The sequence below is a fragment of the Coturnix japonica genome, chromosome 6, assembly GCF_054131305.1.
Source record: "Coturnix japonica strain WE chromosome 6, WE-NBRP24, whole genome shotgun sequence".
Classification (NCBI taxonomy): Eukaryota; Metazoa; Chordata; class Aves; order Galliformes; family Phasianidae; genus Coturnix; species Coturnix japonica.
In genome coordinates, this window is record NC_140668.1 from 36,331,722 (window position 1) to 36,348,032 (window position 16,311).

A 16,311-nucleotide genomic window follows, 5' to 3' on the forward strand; every position below is an offset into this window, starting at 1 on the left:
TAAATATGTAGAGGAAAGAAGCTGTAGCAAGCTAGCTGCAAAGCCTGACTCGGTTGAATTGCAGTTGAAGTTCTCAGTCACATTCCCAGCTTGTATAAGTCAGTGAGGTTTTCCTCCATTGTGCTCCTGCTCACTATACACAGGACAAAGTGAAGTCTCTTCTTATTGTGAAACACATGAGACCTCCAACTCAGCAGCAGGACCAGGAGGCTGATGGTGATGATGAGCAGGACAGGGGCTGGGAAGAGTTTAGATGTGGGAATGTTGCTTCAAGGGAGCTCAGAAATTCCTTTCTGCAGCTCTGGGATGGAGCTGGGTGTCTCACTGCTGTTAGTCTTTCTGTCTGTTTTCTTATCACGTTAATCTCCATGAGATTAACATTGACTTTAAACTCTTTCAAGTCATTATGACAAGTGTACACGGCAGTAAATTCTTCCATATCAAGAGTGAAACAAATTGCCCTGCACTGCATATTATGGTGTAGTACTGCTAATTGCTTAACTTGATAAATGCCTTCTGATAGGTTATATAGTTAATGAATAAAGATGTTAATTGCTCTTATCAGAAACAGCTACATTTGCAGGGCCGTTCTCTGGAGCCAGGGATGTCTCCTAGGAGAGATTTATTTCAAATCGTCCATTGTTTGCAGCAGTTTCAGAGTCCAAGCTGAATAGTCTCCACCCCCATCAAAGTTTCCAGAGCACTCAACTCTTCCTACACGTTGTTCAGCAAGGCTAAATCTTAGTTAGGTATGGCAAACTTATTGCTAGTACAGCATGCTCGTGTTCCCACTGTACAGCAGCATGACTGTTAAGAGCAGCCTGGGGAGAACTAAGCACCTGAGAGTGGAAGAACAAGGGCCTGGAACTTCCCTATTTCCTCCCACCAGCTGGAGTGTTTAATTGGGAAAATCATTCTTTATTGTTGTTGTGTTGGTGGAAGTTGTCAGTCGAAATACACTTGAATACAAATAACCATCTATATTTGTAGAATTCATATTTTCTAGATGCTCTTTTTAGAAAATATGTAGCTGAAGGTTTAGTACATGATTATATGAGTAAGTGCCTACAAACATCATATTAACAATGGACGTCATGTTTATTCTTTCCCTTTTAGAATTTCCCATGGAAACAAGTGGGCAGATTTTTGCATTATTGAGCAGTCTGCTGCTGACTTTTCCCAGAAACACTAAGAGAAAGCTTGCCTTACACGTGAGCCTGAATGTTCTTCCAATTTTGGGAGCACTGAATCCCCCAAGATTTGATTTATAATGGGTTTTGGTGTGCGGCTATTCTGGAACCAAGTTGTTTCAAAGCTGTATGATTAATAAATCTTTGCAGAACTGAATAAAAAAAAGCAAAGTTCTCACCGAGTTTAAAGCATACCTGATTTCCCAATGGAAAAATTGCATGTTTTGGTAGGAGGCTGAAGGCTTTAACATGGAGGGAAAAATGATTCCGTGACTTTGGGTTTTTGTTTGTCTTAATACATTTCTTCCTCGTTTATGAGTCTCATAGTGTTCTTCAGGACTTGTTCAGCAGCAGGTTGTTATTCTGAAGTTTGGTTTGGGATTCCCATGGAGTGAGCTGTGGGTGAGGATGCAGCTCTTGGGTTCATGTGAGACCTGCTGGCAAATGGGAAGGTTGAGGACTTGTTCTGCTTCTTTGTCAACTGCAGTGATTCAGTGATTGACATGCACATACCTGAGCATCAGAATTGCCTGTGTTTTAAGACAACTGATGACTCAAGCTGCGGTTTTACCTCAGGCCATTTCCTGATAAATGGCTGAACTGTGTTTGGTCTTGTGAAAGCACAAGGAACACCACTCTGTCCTCCTTCTGTGCATGCCCGAGGCTTCTGGAAGGGACCTTTGGCCTCTGCACCCAGCATCTCCTCAAGCCCCTGGAGCTCCTCATGCTCCATTGCAGTTCCTTTTCAGGTTCCTTTAGAGCGTTTCTGCATGGGCCTAGTGTGGTTGCATGGTCCTCAGCATTTATTGCATCTGCAAGCACCATCCTGGGAGCTCTGCACAGTAACAAGTCACTTTGCATTGGGCTCTTTCTTTTGCAAAATAGAGGCAAAGCTCTCTGTAGTGTGTTTCAACTCTGGAAACACCAGTTCAGAAAATACTTGTTTTTTTAGAGCACGGTGTTTTTAATGCCTACAGAAACAATGCATGTGACATCTCTTACTGGGATTAAAGTTGGTTTGGGCTACTCGGTTTTTGAGTATAGGACAGCAAACAATTGTTGCAAGGCTTTGTGTGATGTGTAGCTGGATACAGAGGATGGAGATCACAGAATCATAGAGTCACTAAGGTTGGTAAAGACCTCCAAGGTGATCCAGTCCAACCATCCACCTACCACCAATGTTTTTCACTAAACCGTGTCCCTCAGTACAGTATCTACACGTCTCTTGAACACATTCTATACAGAGGACTTCATTGGCATGGTGCTTCCACCTGGAGAAAGGAGCCATCTGTGTAGAACTTGTTTATAGCTCAAATTCTATGAGAATTCATATCTTTGAAGGTAATGGAGTGTACTAAGGGCAGTCAGCACCTTCTTATGAGAGAAATTTAAATTGCCTTGATTCATCTTAGTTTATGTTTGCATCGCTCGATCAGGGATTTCTCCCTTCTCCAGTCTTTCAGAGCATGTTTTTGCTATCTTTCCCTCCTGAGCATACTAGATTTTCTGCTGGCTGTTTTCATATTTTTCCCTGAGTGTTGTAATGCTGATTACCAAAGGATCTTGGGCCTTTGGCTTCCTGTGAGAACAAGATAATTACTCTCCAGTAGGCAACGCGTGACGTACAGTATCAGCATTAAGCCACTGGGATTCCAGTTACTAGTGTAGAACAATATTGCGGGTAATGAATAAGCAGAAGTTTATCATACTTCCTGCATAACAAGGTTTTTGTTAAAGAGACAGTGAAAATTGTTTTCGGCGAGGGCTAAAGCAAAAGAAGCCCTCCTGTAGCAAGTGTTGTTTAAAATGGTATTGAAGTTCAGTTCCTAGACTTGCTGACTGGCTCTGTGGCAGCAGTGTTGCTTGGTGGGGTCACCAGGTATGTTTTGAACAGAGCAATTCACGGCCTTATGACCATCTATGAAATGAACTTAGAAGTCTGATTTCCAGCTCCTCCACCCACGTAACTTAAGGAAGAAAGCCGTACCAACAAAGCGTAGGGACCTTCCAAATGCAGCTTGCTGATTTCACACTCGCCCCCAGAATCATGTTGTGATGCTCAGAGTTGGCCCCATTTGCCCCTGAAGAAGACGTATTTTTTTCCCTCATCTTCTTATTTCGAGACCATCAATTAAAAATAATCTGGGCGCAGAGGGAAGAAGTTTATGAAGGTTCGGTTAGATGTAAACTGGCAACAGTGAGAACATAATTCATAAGCATAATCAGCTCCATTCACATGCAAGATGTGGCCAACACAAGGGCTGGTCCACGTGGGGGGATTATTCAGCATTTCTGCAGAAGAGCAGTTAACTCTGCCATAGCAGTATTGATCAGTTTGCTTACACTGTAGCACAGCAACACAAAGTGCAGTGTATGTATGTGTACCCAGTACATACACACCTGTATCTCTGTGTGCTTACTCACGTGTAGGACATAACTTTACGTGGGCTTGTGTATATACATTATTTCAGCTTATCTCTATCTCAGATATAATTGTACTTCTATAATGCTGAAGAGCTATCAGGATGCTAATAAGGAGTCTCCTTATTTCCTTGCTGCTATCAATATATGTTGTACATGTAATTGAAAAGAGTGGTTACTTATGTTTTGATTGTGACTTTTGCTTGAAATTGGGGGTCAGCAGTATCTGCTATTTTCATCATCAAAAATAATTCTAATAGTATTGTTCTTACTTGGAGATTGTGGAACTTCTGATGACTAAGTAAATGTTTTTTTTCCCCCTTTCCTTGCAGCCAACTGGGTACATGGAAAACTCCATTTCCTACAGTGCTATTGAAGATGTTCAACTGCTGTCCTGGGAGAATGCCCCTAAGTACTGTTTACAGCTCACGATCCCGGGGGGTACTGTCTTACTACAGGTACAGTAAACACAAAAGTACAATTCTCTTTCTTTACCTATGAATCTTCTTGATTTTTATTTGCTGTTCATGAAACGTAGTCCTGATTAGCTGGGCTCAGAAAAGGCAGAGCACTCCATGCTGTGAAGTTATCTTCCTGCCAGCAAAGTAGCTCAGTGATAGCTCTGTAACGGTCCATGTTGGTTGATGGTCAGAGTGAGATTTGTGAGGCACAATGACTTAATCTTCTTGGTGATTGCATGAATCAAAATAGCACTCTGTGAAAAGGAACACTAATTTGAGCCTAGGACCATCAAAGGTCAAAAAAGAAAACAGTTTGTATAGGAAACTCATATCATGCAGTGGAGCAAACAAATATCAGTTTTTTAAAGATAACTGATCTTCACCAAAAGATTTCAGATGAGGCTGTGTATTGCAGTCTGCAGCTTTCTCATGGGAGGAAGCAGAGGGGCAGACACTGATCTCCGCTGTCTGATGACAGCAATCAAACCTGAGCAAATAATGTGGAACTGCATCAGGAGTGGGTCAGGTTGGATATCAGGAAAAGGTTCTTCACCAGAGAGTAATAACGCACTGGAACAGCCTTTTCGGGGCAGTGGGCATATCACCGAGCTGCTGGAGTTCAAGAAGCTGCTGGTGTTCAAGATTTTTTTTTGCTCTGAGATTTTTGGCTGTTTAGTTTGATTTTTGGGTGGTTCCATGTGGAGCCAGGTGTTGGACTCAATGATCTTTATAGGTTTCTTCCAACTTGGGTTGTTCAATGATTCTATGGTTTGCATGGGGCAATGCATTTTCTTTATTCCAGGTATCTTCATCCGCTGGTGAGGGCTTATAGGGCTCCTTAGGTCACTCTAAGTTGTAGTGACAGAAGAGCATTCCACAGCTTTGGCCTTTGGAATTACTTTAGATTAAGGAAAGGAAAGTAACTGAAGACTCAACTGATGGACCCCCAAAGAATTAAAAGCAGTTATAACTTGAAAAAGACTGAAGTGATTCCAGCTTGGCTTATAGAGTAGTTCTCAGCATTGTCACAGAGACAAATTGTTCTGTTACCCTTTGTTTTTTCAGTTGGATATACAGTCATGATTGTGTATATGCATTTCATGTGGCTAGGATTGTAAGCAGACTGGTTGAGTGATTTCTGCAGAAATTGGGTAGAAAAGATTAGTTTAAACTGTGGGAAACCAATACGAGTAAGACTTGGTAGTGCCAAGATGACTCCAGCTCTCCTCTGCCTTTGTTTTGAATGGCTGGGGGGCCCATTCATTCCCAGAGCTGTTTCCCAGTAGCTCAAGGGAGCACAGAGCTTGACCTCAGCCCTCCATGGGGGGATTGGGATTGTTTTGGAGAGTCATAAAAATATCATCAGGTTGTGATGATTTTCAACATGGCAAACACACCGTCACTCAGAAATGGCTACGTGTGTATGTGGAAGGCCACATCCGTTGTGGAGGATGTTTCTGGAGCTCCTTTTTCCTTTACCTCACTGGTGTAATCATGGAATTGTTTGAGTTGGAAGGGCCCTTTAAAGGTCATCTGGTCCTACTTCCCTACAATGAACAGGGACACCTATAGCTCTGTCAGGTTGCTCAGAGCCCCATCCAGGCTGACACTGCATGTTTCCAGGGTTGGGGCACCCACCACCTCTCTGTGCTAGTGCATCACTGCCTCTCTTTTTCCTCATATCCAGTCTAAATCTCCCCTCTTTTAGTTGGAAAACATTTTCCCTTATCCTGTCAGAACAGACCCTACTAAACAGTCTGTACCTTTCATTCTTATAGCCCCCTATAATCATGGGGTTCTGCAGCTCTGCAAATCGGGGATACAGTCCTTCTCCTACTGCATCTCCAGTGGGTTTGGGATGACCTAAGGATGTCTAATCCTGTGGGCTCTCCTGTTGCCTGAGTAGCATTTGCACAACCTTTACATTATCCTTGGAGCACAGTTGAGTGTCCAGTTGCACACAGTGCATGCACACATGCCTCTGCTTGATGCCAGTGCATTGCTGTGTCTCAGAACGACTTGCTGATCTGAGGTGTTTCCAGGGAGTGTATGGAGCCAAATTTCAGACAGGCTGCTGCAAGTCCACCTAAGTCCTGATTCTGTGGTAGGAAAAGCCTATACGGTGCGTGACACTGGGGAAGGCAGACAGACAAACCATGGTTTCCCAACAGCTAGATTAGGGTCCTCATTGTTGACAAAATCTTCCTTGCTCAATGCGTTAATTGAATTAATTAGAGAGAAACTTATTTGTCAAGGCGGACAATTTTGATTTTTTTTTTCCTGAAATAATTCTGATCCCTATTCACCATAAGTTTGCTTACTGATGTTTGTGTTTATATCCATTTCAACAGCTGGAGTGGTTTATCTTACCTTTTGAAATTCAGTTTTTAATCTTCCATAGCTTATGGTGGCTGCCTTTACCATCCTGCTTAATAGGAAAGAAGATGAAGTGTGAACCCACAGCTCCCTGCTGAGTTTTAAGGCACTGTGTTGGGGCATACAGAATTGGAATTGGAGTGGCCTGCTCTGTGACCTCCTAGGAACTGACACAGAGGTGCAGTCAGCTCTTCTTTTGTGGCCTGTCCGTGTAGAATGGATGGGTCACGTTACACTATGACTCTGTGGGAATTTCAACAGAACTGAAAACACAGGCTTTGAAAATGTTTTTAGTATGATTTAGTCCCCAGTAGTGTCTGGGTTCATCAAACATGACCGGATCAGAGGGAATGTCAAAATAGATTCTTCATATACAGCCGTAATGTGTATTCACAAATCTAAAATACTATTGAAAACTATACAAAGTGTCCTTCAGAAAGTGCAAGAATGGGTTTCTCTAGTAGTTACATTCAGCAGCCATGCCCTGCTATATGTGACACACAGCCCTGAGTATCCAAAGGAGCTGTTCAGTGAGGCATTGGGAAATTGAGATGTTGAGAAATCAGCTCTTTCATGCTTCGGTTATTTTCAGATTTCTGAGACACTTCAATATATTTATGGGAAATTGGGACTTCGGATCTTTTATGAAGCCATTCAGCCCTGCTAGTCGGAGCAGCAGCGCTCTGATGTAATGGCAGGCAGTGCTGTCAGGAAGTGCCTGATGGAGGAACAAGTCAGACTGGTCCAAAGAGTGTTCCCAGGGTTGCTTCTGAAGTGGGCTTGTGGTGAAATCTGTTTGCTGGTTTTGTTCTTGTTTCCCCTCAAATGCTCAATCTAAATGAGATTTGTGTGTAAGAAAATGTTTAAATGAATTCTTTTGACTTCTACTCCATGTTTTATTTCATATTTCTGATTAATTCTGTGCTATGTGTTTGTACGTGCTATATTTTATTAATCCGTTAATACCACGGGACATTACTGGTATAATCTGACATAAAATGAAGCACTTCAGTAGTTGTGAATCACACGTTTTCCAGATTGCAGAGAAGTCTAGAATTTCACCTTCTGTCTCACTGGTTTGAAGCAGAAGCAAACTTCAGGTAGCTGGAAATTCCCTTAGAGTGGAAGTTCATTCCCAGCAGTTCTCCTGGGAGGGTGTCATTGTGTGACATTGGGACATCCTCCGTGTGTGTCTGCGGTAGGCATGAGAAATGCCACCAGAGAGACTCGAGTCTGTGTTGGATTCCTCCATCTGCTATCACCAGGGCCTATTTCTGGCTTATTACTGCACACCAATGAGTCAGACAAGGAGGAGTGCCATTACCTTTCCTTACATCATCCTGATGTCCTCCCCAAGCATACTGACCTATCCCAACCCACCTGAACACGTGAGATCTGACAAATAGTGCCAGAAGTGATGCAGCTCTTGGGAAATCAGATCATGATAATGGGATGCATCTATCTGGGTTTCAGGGGAGGATTTGGTTCTCAGGCAGCACGTGGCTTCATCTGGGCTGGGCTGGTATTGGAATGTCATTGTGGTGGGTGTGCTTTCTGCTTGGGGTTGCCTGAGCATCCATGCAAGCCACAGGTTGGCAACACAGCTAGGGAGCTCAGCACATCTATTGTGTGTGCTGGGACAGCAGGGACAAGTAGGGATGGCCAGGGATGACTTCTTCACCAGAATGTCATGCTCTCCTTCCTCTGGCCCTGGTTTGATCCCTGGTTCTCCCAGCATGAAGCTATCAGCTCTCGTGGACTTTTTGCTTTTCTGCAAAGAAGATAGCAGGCGTGACAGGGCTGGAGCTGGCTTGTCGCACACAAGCTTTTTTGGCCAAGAAATAAGAGCTAAATAAGCGTGATCTCTTCAGTATCAGTAATAGACTGTCCTCTTCGTGCTGTTTACTTGCTTTCCATTTGTAAGGCACGATGTGCTTTGTGGTGCTGTGTGGATGCGGATGAAGGCGGTGCTGCTATTGACAGTGAAATAGCTGCAGCAACTTACTGAAAGTGATTGAGGTGGGGAGAAGCTTATAATTGTAAGCTTATAAAGAAGCAAATGTAGGAAGAGTCTCAGGAAAGAGGCTTTGGTATTTTGATTGTGATGGTGCTCTCCCATGGTGTCATCTCTTTTTGGATGGGTTTCAGTCTCCTTGGAGAACCCCTCATCTCTTTAGATGTGACGAGGAAAGCATGACAAAAAACTCATCCAGTGATGAAAAGCCATAGAGCCAGGACATCTTGCTGACCAGAGAGCAAGCAAGGGAGAGAAATAGAAATATAGAATAAACCCTGTGAGAACAAAAAACAGAATCTGGATCCCCAAATCCTACTTATTGCCACATCTCTTCAGGTGGCAGAATCCCGTAGGAGATTATGCTGTTGCAGGGAGAAACATGGGAACTTTCTGCTGTGTGGACAAGCCTGTTCTTGCATTCTGAGTAATGCGCATGCCTGTAGTGAATGATGCTGCTTAGTGCTGACTTGCTGTTAGAGAGGCTTGGTAGCGTGGCACATGTTCTGTGATGGACGTGATGTTTTCTGCTGTTGCTGGTTGCTGCAGGCACGTTGGTGTCAGCAGAGCTGTGAATATCTATATTGGCTTCAGGTCTTCACCATCGTTCCTCTAGTGCTTGCTTTCTCGCACAGGTTCAGGTGCTCTGTTTCTCAGCCCTGCACAAGTTCCTTCTTTGCCTGCTCTCTGGATCAAAATTTGGAGCAGGAGTGGGCTCTAAAACACACATGGTACCCAAAGTGCCATTTTATGTAGATAGGAATGAAATACGTTGTATGGTTTGGAGCTCATTGCCTTCAGCCTCTGAAATATACTGTAACCTGGACCCCTGGGATCAGTGTGTGTGCTGTGGTGGCCATTGAGCACCTGAGATTCTTCCAGTAATAAAGAAATATGTCTGAATGCTCCCTTTGTTGGTACAGACCTGAAAAAGAGGGAGGAATGTGGGATGCTGTGCTGGAACATATTGTTGGCTGAGCCTTGCTGAGGTCGGGTACTCCCTGCAGCCAGCTGTGGTTTTGTGGCTGGCCAGGCGGAAAGGTGTGCAGCGGGATTAGTGCTTGTGGAGGGAGCTGCTGCCAGGCTGCTCCATCCTGATAGTGCTGCTGAGGTTAAAGGAGCTCTGCCTATCTGTGCTGAACACTGTGGAAAGAGCCGCTGACGGAACAACTGGCGTTCTAGGTTCCTCATCGACTCCTGATCGCTAATAGAAAAGGGAATTCCATACAGGTTTGGTTTTTTTGTGTTCGCTTTGTCTTCTTTATCTTTGTTTTCCTTGGAAGTGATCTTGAAAAGAGGCTTGAACTCTGGAAGCTTCTAGTTTGAGAGTTGTTTGAGTTGTAACTGGTGCAAACTTCCTTGGTCAGTTCTCCTTTCCAATAGCCGACATGTAGTCTAACTGTAGAAGATGCACTGTCACTTTCCTGATTTTTTCTTTTAAAATGCTATTTGAAGGCCATTACTTTCAAGTTTCAACTCTTTACTGGTTTGTTTTTGTCTTTCACACTGTGTTTTCTTGGTTTTCTCTGTATTTGCATTCCACTGATGTCTCTGGCTGATGCTGTTGTCCTCTCTAACAGTTTATGTTAGCCCATTTAAGGTTCCAGTTGGTTGCAAAATCTATCTACACATTCTATTTCTTTATGGCATACTTACAATCTGCAGTTAATTACATCCCAAAAGTATAAGGGTAACTAACAGTTCTCAGCAGTTCCCATTATAGGGCTCTAGCATTTGCTCTTTCTTCAAGAGGCTTGAGTGGTTGTTGGCTTCAAGGCTTGTAATGGTCAGACCAGGGATTAAGGCAGGGTGGCATCTTGTCTGATTGAGAGAAGTACTGCTGGAATACAAAGCTTGGGGCAGGAGTGGGGCCTGGAGGGGAAGGAATTTGTTTCTTAGCTTCACCCTGGCCAAAAAGACAAGAATTTCTTTCAGAGCAGAACATTTCTGGCTTCCTAGAGGAGCGTGGCTTAGTCTGGCGGCAGGAGCAAGTCACTAGAAGTCACTCGCCCAGTGGTTTGTGGGCTTCTGGCCTTGCTTGGGTTACTGTGCTTAGAAATACTTATATATATATCCTGACAAAGTTGTTAATGGACTTAAAGTTCCGGACAGAGCACTACAAATACCAGCTGTTGCAGTTCTTGAGAGTTTTACTGGCAGTGACGATGGTTCCAGCTGACACTCTGTACTTCAGCTGTGGCCACTTCTGTTCCTCCTCTTCTCCCTGCGGGCTGACAGGTTTTTCCCATGGGTAACGATATTCAAAACTCGAATTAGCATCATCATGAGCACTTGCTTTGACAGGGATGTTTGTCCAGAAAACATTGCTGGAGTTTTTGTCCCCCTCCAAGAAGGGTTATTTTTTTTTTTTTTCCAGAGAAAATGAAAGTGTGTTTTGTCCAAAAATGACCTTCATGTCCTATTGTATTAAATTATTTTGGACCTTTTTATTATATTTAGAGCAAGAGCCATATTAAATGAAGTTAAATTCTATAACATATTTAGGTAAAAGATCTATCTTGAATATATATAAGTGATAGCAAATTCGTATTCTGAAGTGTTGACGTTCTGCACAAGATGGAAGTTCTGTGATGGATAAATGCTGTGATCAACCCAGACCATGGCAGATGAATTCTGCTGTACTGCCTAGAGATCTGCTGGAGGAGCAATCGATTGCCATCTATATATAAAAATAAGTAACGTGTAATACAGATGTAAAAGGAGCGTTACTGCATTTAGTCCCGAGAAATCGGTCCAAATTTGTGTCACTGTGAGATCAGTATCTGACCTTGGGATTAAACACAGGTTTGGTAACCACGCAACGTTTTTCCTTCTAGTATTCTTGACGTTATCAGTGAACTTTGTCAGGAAGCGAAATCCATTCTGCAGAGAATACTTATCTAAAAAGGTGTTGGAGAGTAAAATCGTTGAAGGATGCTTTAAATTGCTGGAAGCATGTGGCTTTTCTCTGGCGAAGAAACCATACCCTTTTAATACAGACAGACAGGCTGTTCTTTAATTCTCACTGATTGTGTAAAGCGTTTTGATTTGCAAGTGAAACTTGCCCACTGGCAGGGACAAGATAGAGCTGGAAAAGCCAAAGGGCATCTCTACCCACTCAAATATTTCAAACTTATGTCACCTTGTTAAGGCATGCGTATTTACGTCACTGTGGACGCTTTTATATTTTTTGATACCGAGCCTTTTGACCTTTGGGAGTGCTGAACTGTTCCTTGGTTGGCTACGAACACTGGGAATTTCTGGCAGCTCTTCTTAATACGGACAAAAACGGGTGATCCCTGGGAGCGATTGTTGCAACGTTTGTGCAGTTGCTGCGAGCAGCCCATGCGTGTATGTGCATGTCTGCCCGTGCTGTGCTTTTCTCTCTGTTCTAATATCACTCAAAGAGCTGAGGTGTGATGGAAGCACATTGTGGCCAGCTGGGGAGCAGCACGAGAAGGGAGGCTGCGAATGGAAAGAAACAGTATGTCCCCAGTAAAATGTCAGCCCGTCTTTTTCCTCTGCTCTCCAGTGATTAATGGAGAAAGTGAATGTCCTGCAGATATTAAAGAGCTGATCAAAACCTGATTGAAATCAGTGAGGTTTTTTCACAGTCTTTGGACTGGACACTCTTTCAAGGAGGTTAATGTTTCATACGGTTTTGGTTCAGCGTTTTATATTTGCAGCAAGGTCTTCATGTCATTGCTTTCTATGAAAATAAATTGGTTATAATGTAAAACTGGAGCTCTGAGCAGAGTTTCCCTCACTCCAATTAGGCCGGGGTTGGAGTTGGCCAAGGTCGTATAGTTCAGAAGAACACGGTGAGCAAAACCTTGCCGCTTTTAGGGCACACATGGGTGACTTGCTCAGCTTTGGCTCAGTGATCTGAAACACTGATAGAAACTAATGATTCTATTTGTAACTTTTTTTATTGCAGGCTGCAAACAGTTACCTGAGGGATCAGTGGTTCCATTCTTTGCAGTGGAGGGTAAGTTCTGCACTTTAAAGATTTCCTTGTAAATCTTTAAGAATACATTTTAACATTTCTCTTTCCTTGGTTGCAAGAGCCATAAGTGTTTCTTTCCCTCCACAAACACTAAATCAGAAAGTCTGTGAGTCTCACAGTTCTGTGATGAAGTGGACACATTCAGTTGTTACACAGCTTGATGTTATCAAGGTATGATCTCATAGATAGTGAGTAAATTCATATAGAAGTAGAATAGCTATTGAATGGTTTTGGGTTTGCACTGTGAAATGTGACATGCTATGGAATGACTGCAGCCCTGGCGTACGTTCGGGGCTCTTGGTACACTTGGATTTATTTTATGTTTTTTTGGTTCTTGTTTGTTTGTTTTGAGAAATTTTGGAGAAAGAGCATTTCTTAGAGTTGCTTGTTGTAAGTAACATCAGTTACTTACTGTTATGCTGCAGTCTGTGTCCATGCTTTGGAATTATTTAGTTCTCAAGGCAGTTTCCATTGCAGAGGTCTCAGCCCTTTCTTGCGCTCCACCAGAACAATGAGCTGCTTGCTCTGAGCAGGGGCAGCGGGTCACAGTGACAGTGTTGTGTCTCAAAGCAGAACATTCCTCATCACAAGCTGAAGCTGCTGACCTTTGGATGGAATCTGTATGGATGTGAGATGCAGCTGGAAATCAGCTGTGGCCAGATGCTGAGCATGGCTGTCTCCGCTGTCCTGTGGTGCGATGCCAAAGTGCAGCTCTGCAGCTCAGGCCTTCTCCTTTCGGGGTTTCAGTGAAGTCAGCCAGGTTAGCTGTGCAGTTTATCAAAACTTCAGCCTGCTGACAGCAACCACATGTGAAAATAGAAGGAAGTCCCTCCCACCAAATCGGTTTTGCTGTGGGTGTTTCTGATACTCCTGTTGTTGGAAAATAGCTGGGTGACAAAAGTGCAGTGTTTGTGTGCTTTGCATAGCCGTCGGGGTCTGTCAGAACTGTGTTCTGAGCGGGCCCAGGTTCTTATCAGCAGGAGCCAAGCGTCGACAACTCCTTTTCCAGACCACTGGCAAATTCTGCAACCTGTTTCCCCAGTTGCTGAAATGAGCACGTAACAGTGGTGCTGATAGCAGAAGGCTGGGCTGCAGTGTGGCACTGTATTTTGGCTTCTTGACAGTATCATTAACACGGTGCTCTTCTGGTCTTGCTTTCTTTGCAACTCCTGAGGATAACAAAGAGGCAGTGCAGCTTAAAGCACACAGGCAGTATCTCCATTTATTCCCTCCTATTTCAGCAGGCGGAGGTGATCAGGAAAATGCAGAATTTCTTATTCTACATGGTCATCAAGCAGGACGTGCGAGGTACTGATGTGCTGCCAGCACACACTGTCCTCATACAACAAGGCAAAAATCAGGCTTGGAAACGCAGCTCTGAAAAGCATGAAGAGCTTGAGCACCCCCTGCCCACTCCCCCCATCAATGTAATGATGAAGAAAACGTCTGGGCAATGACCTGGCTTGCTCACATGCCTCTTGGTTGTTGAGAGGGAGCACTGCTCTGTGGGAGTTGTTTTTAAAGGAGTATTTCTTAAACTTTCCAATGCTTCTGACCAAGCCTCTAATTTTGGGAAACTCTGAGTGATTTGACTAGTTGCAAAGTAGATTTTATTTTTGCTTCCTTGCTTCCCTCCCCACCCCCAGTAAGTTCACTTCTGAAAAACAAGTGAAACATTATCTTGATTTGAAAGACCTTCCCTTTACCAAGAATAGCAAGTAGCTTTTTCCCATAAGAACAAGGACAGGGTTTAGTCACTGCTCAGGTACTTTACACTAACAAATTCCTCTTTGCAAGCACGGAGGTAGTTTTGATGGGTTTTGTTGCTTAGCAGTTGAGAGAAGGAACACCTGATAACGTTCTGCTCTGTACTTTGGAGGACACTGGGCAACCTTAAGTAAAACCACAGCAGAACTAAGAGGCACGACAAATGTTGTGCCTAGAGAGAGACCAGAGGAGTGTGGTTGCGTGAGCTGCCCTTGAGAAGCTTGCTGCTTTGAGCCTGTGGCTGTAGGAGCCAGGTGCCCATGAAATTTGCATGTTTTGATGATTAAGCAGGTAGTGAGGGAACCCACACAAAACTACGAAGCCTATTCTGCTGGAATGAGTCTATTTGCACAAAGCACCAGCTGGCACAGAGATCGCCGCAGCTGTATTATAATTGGGCGGTTGTGCTGATGAATGATATATTTGTCCAGTGGTCTTGCAAATAATAGGTCAAAGCATTTCTGCGGGGATGTAGAACACAGATGCAAAACGGTGCAGATAACTGTAGCATAGTTACTTGGGGGAAAACAAATACTCAGCAGAGATGAGCTTGCTGTTGTTTGTATTCCTGGGGTGAAAGCATCCAGTGGGTCCGGCTGAGCCCAGCGTCGCTCCCTGCGCCCTGTGTAAACAAGGCTGGAAGAACCCACTTCATAGCTGGCAAACCCATATGCAGAGTTCCCAGCAGTGGGGACTAGCCTCAAGCATACCCGTCTGATCTCACAACAGGAATACTTGTGTTACAGCTGCGGGAGCAGACTGGCGTTCTGTCAATATCTTTCTGCCTCCTTTTCCTATGTGTCAAGGCTTTGGAGCTGGTTGTGGTTTGCATGTTGTCTGAGCGACCAGGAAAATGGCTGGGTCCAGTGAATAGCTGTATTGTTACACGTTTGGGGAAGTTCCTTATGATCAGGCATTTTCTGTGTATCCTTCGGCCTCGTATGAAGGTGCCAAGGTCTGTGAGAGCTTTCTTGTGGCAGTTGTAAGGATTGTGGGACTCTGTGGGATTTGCCAGCCCGCACTCTGGAAATCATTTTTGTTCCAGAAACAAACATTGAAATAAAAACGAAGAACAATTTCTTTCTGCAGCTTAGGGAATAATAAAAGAGATGCTTCAGATAAACAGAACTAAAAGAAAGCCCAACATGTAATTATCTGTGTTTTAGATCCAGTTCCAAGAGGTTTTATGTGTCATCCAGCTAACTAGCTGTCAAGATGCTTACACAGCTTTTTAGGTGTGACTCTCTTTGAATGCTGCGCTCGTTGAAGAGAATCTTGATGTCGGGGCAGTCTGTTCCTCATCAGCTCATTTTCTCTTTGTGTTTTTCATTTCGAACCCTCCCACTAAGAGCCATGGATAATTCCTTGTTTAATCTGAGTATCAACAACTCCTAGAGGGTTTTTGGCCACCTCAGCCTATTTTTAGAAGTACCGATTTCCTTTGGGTCATAGCTAAGCCAAACTGTCTTTGTCCTCCAGAGGATAAACAGAACACTTTAGCAACTGTCCAGATCCTGAAATACAAACAAATCATTAATCTGTTGTGTCAGAAGTATTCCTTTCAACCAGGGAGGTTGGTTTGAAACCATGATAAGTAATCTTTGGTACTTGGAAGCTGATAAGTCATAACAGTGTATCAATAAAGATAACAACATTTTCTGTGGATATACAACAGAGAGTAACACATGCAATTCTCTGCCCCTTCTGATCTAGGCTTAGGTATGGTGGCAACCAGCCATTGCTGTAGGGGATGACTATGGCCAAGCTTGGCTTTGCTGGGTGCTGTTGTAATTTTGTGACGCACACAGATACCCGGTATGTACCCTGGTGTTTTCCCAGGCAGTATTCATCTAGTTTGTCGGCCATTTATATTTTGCTGTCTTTGGGGTAGGGTCTGTTTCTATGTACTTGTTTAACATGTAGCACACAGAGGTGCTGTCCCCTGAAGAAGCCATGAAGTGCTACTACAAGGTGCTTCAAGTACTGATCATGGAAAGATCCACCTTACTGTTTTAGTACCATGCTGCACTTGGGTTCAAAACGACAGTCTTGAGGTCTTCTCATGTTGGGTCTAGT

The 16,311-nt window shown here is 43.7% G+C and overlaps 1 protein-coding gene across 4 annotated transcripts in view; it reads left to right on the forward strand.

The window, feature by feature from the left end:
* The window catches only part of CMIP (c-Maf inducing protein), a 116,333-nt gene that overhangs the window by 57,987 nt on the left and 42,035 nt on the right, over nucleotides 1-16,311 (forward strand). For 2 of the 4 annotated variants that reach the window (XM_085551856.1, XM_015874155.3), the window contains exons 2-3: nucleotides 3,944-4,069; nucleotides 12,400-12,450. In XM_085551856.1, the coding sequence (XP_085407982.1) occupies nucleotides 3,944-4,069; nucleotides 12,400-12,450 (177 nt within the window). Of the gene's footprint in view, nucleotides 1-3,943; nucleotides 4,070-9,599; nucleotides 9,693-12,399; nucleotides 12,451-16,311 lie in introns of those variants that run through there. The other 2 variants (XM_085551857.1, XM_085551858.1) reach the window with 2 other exon arrangements.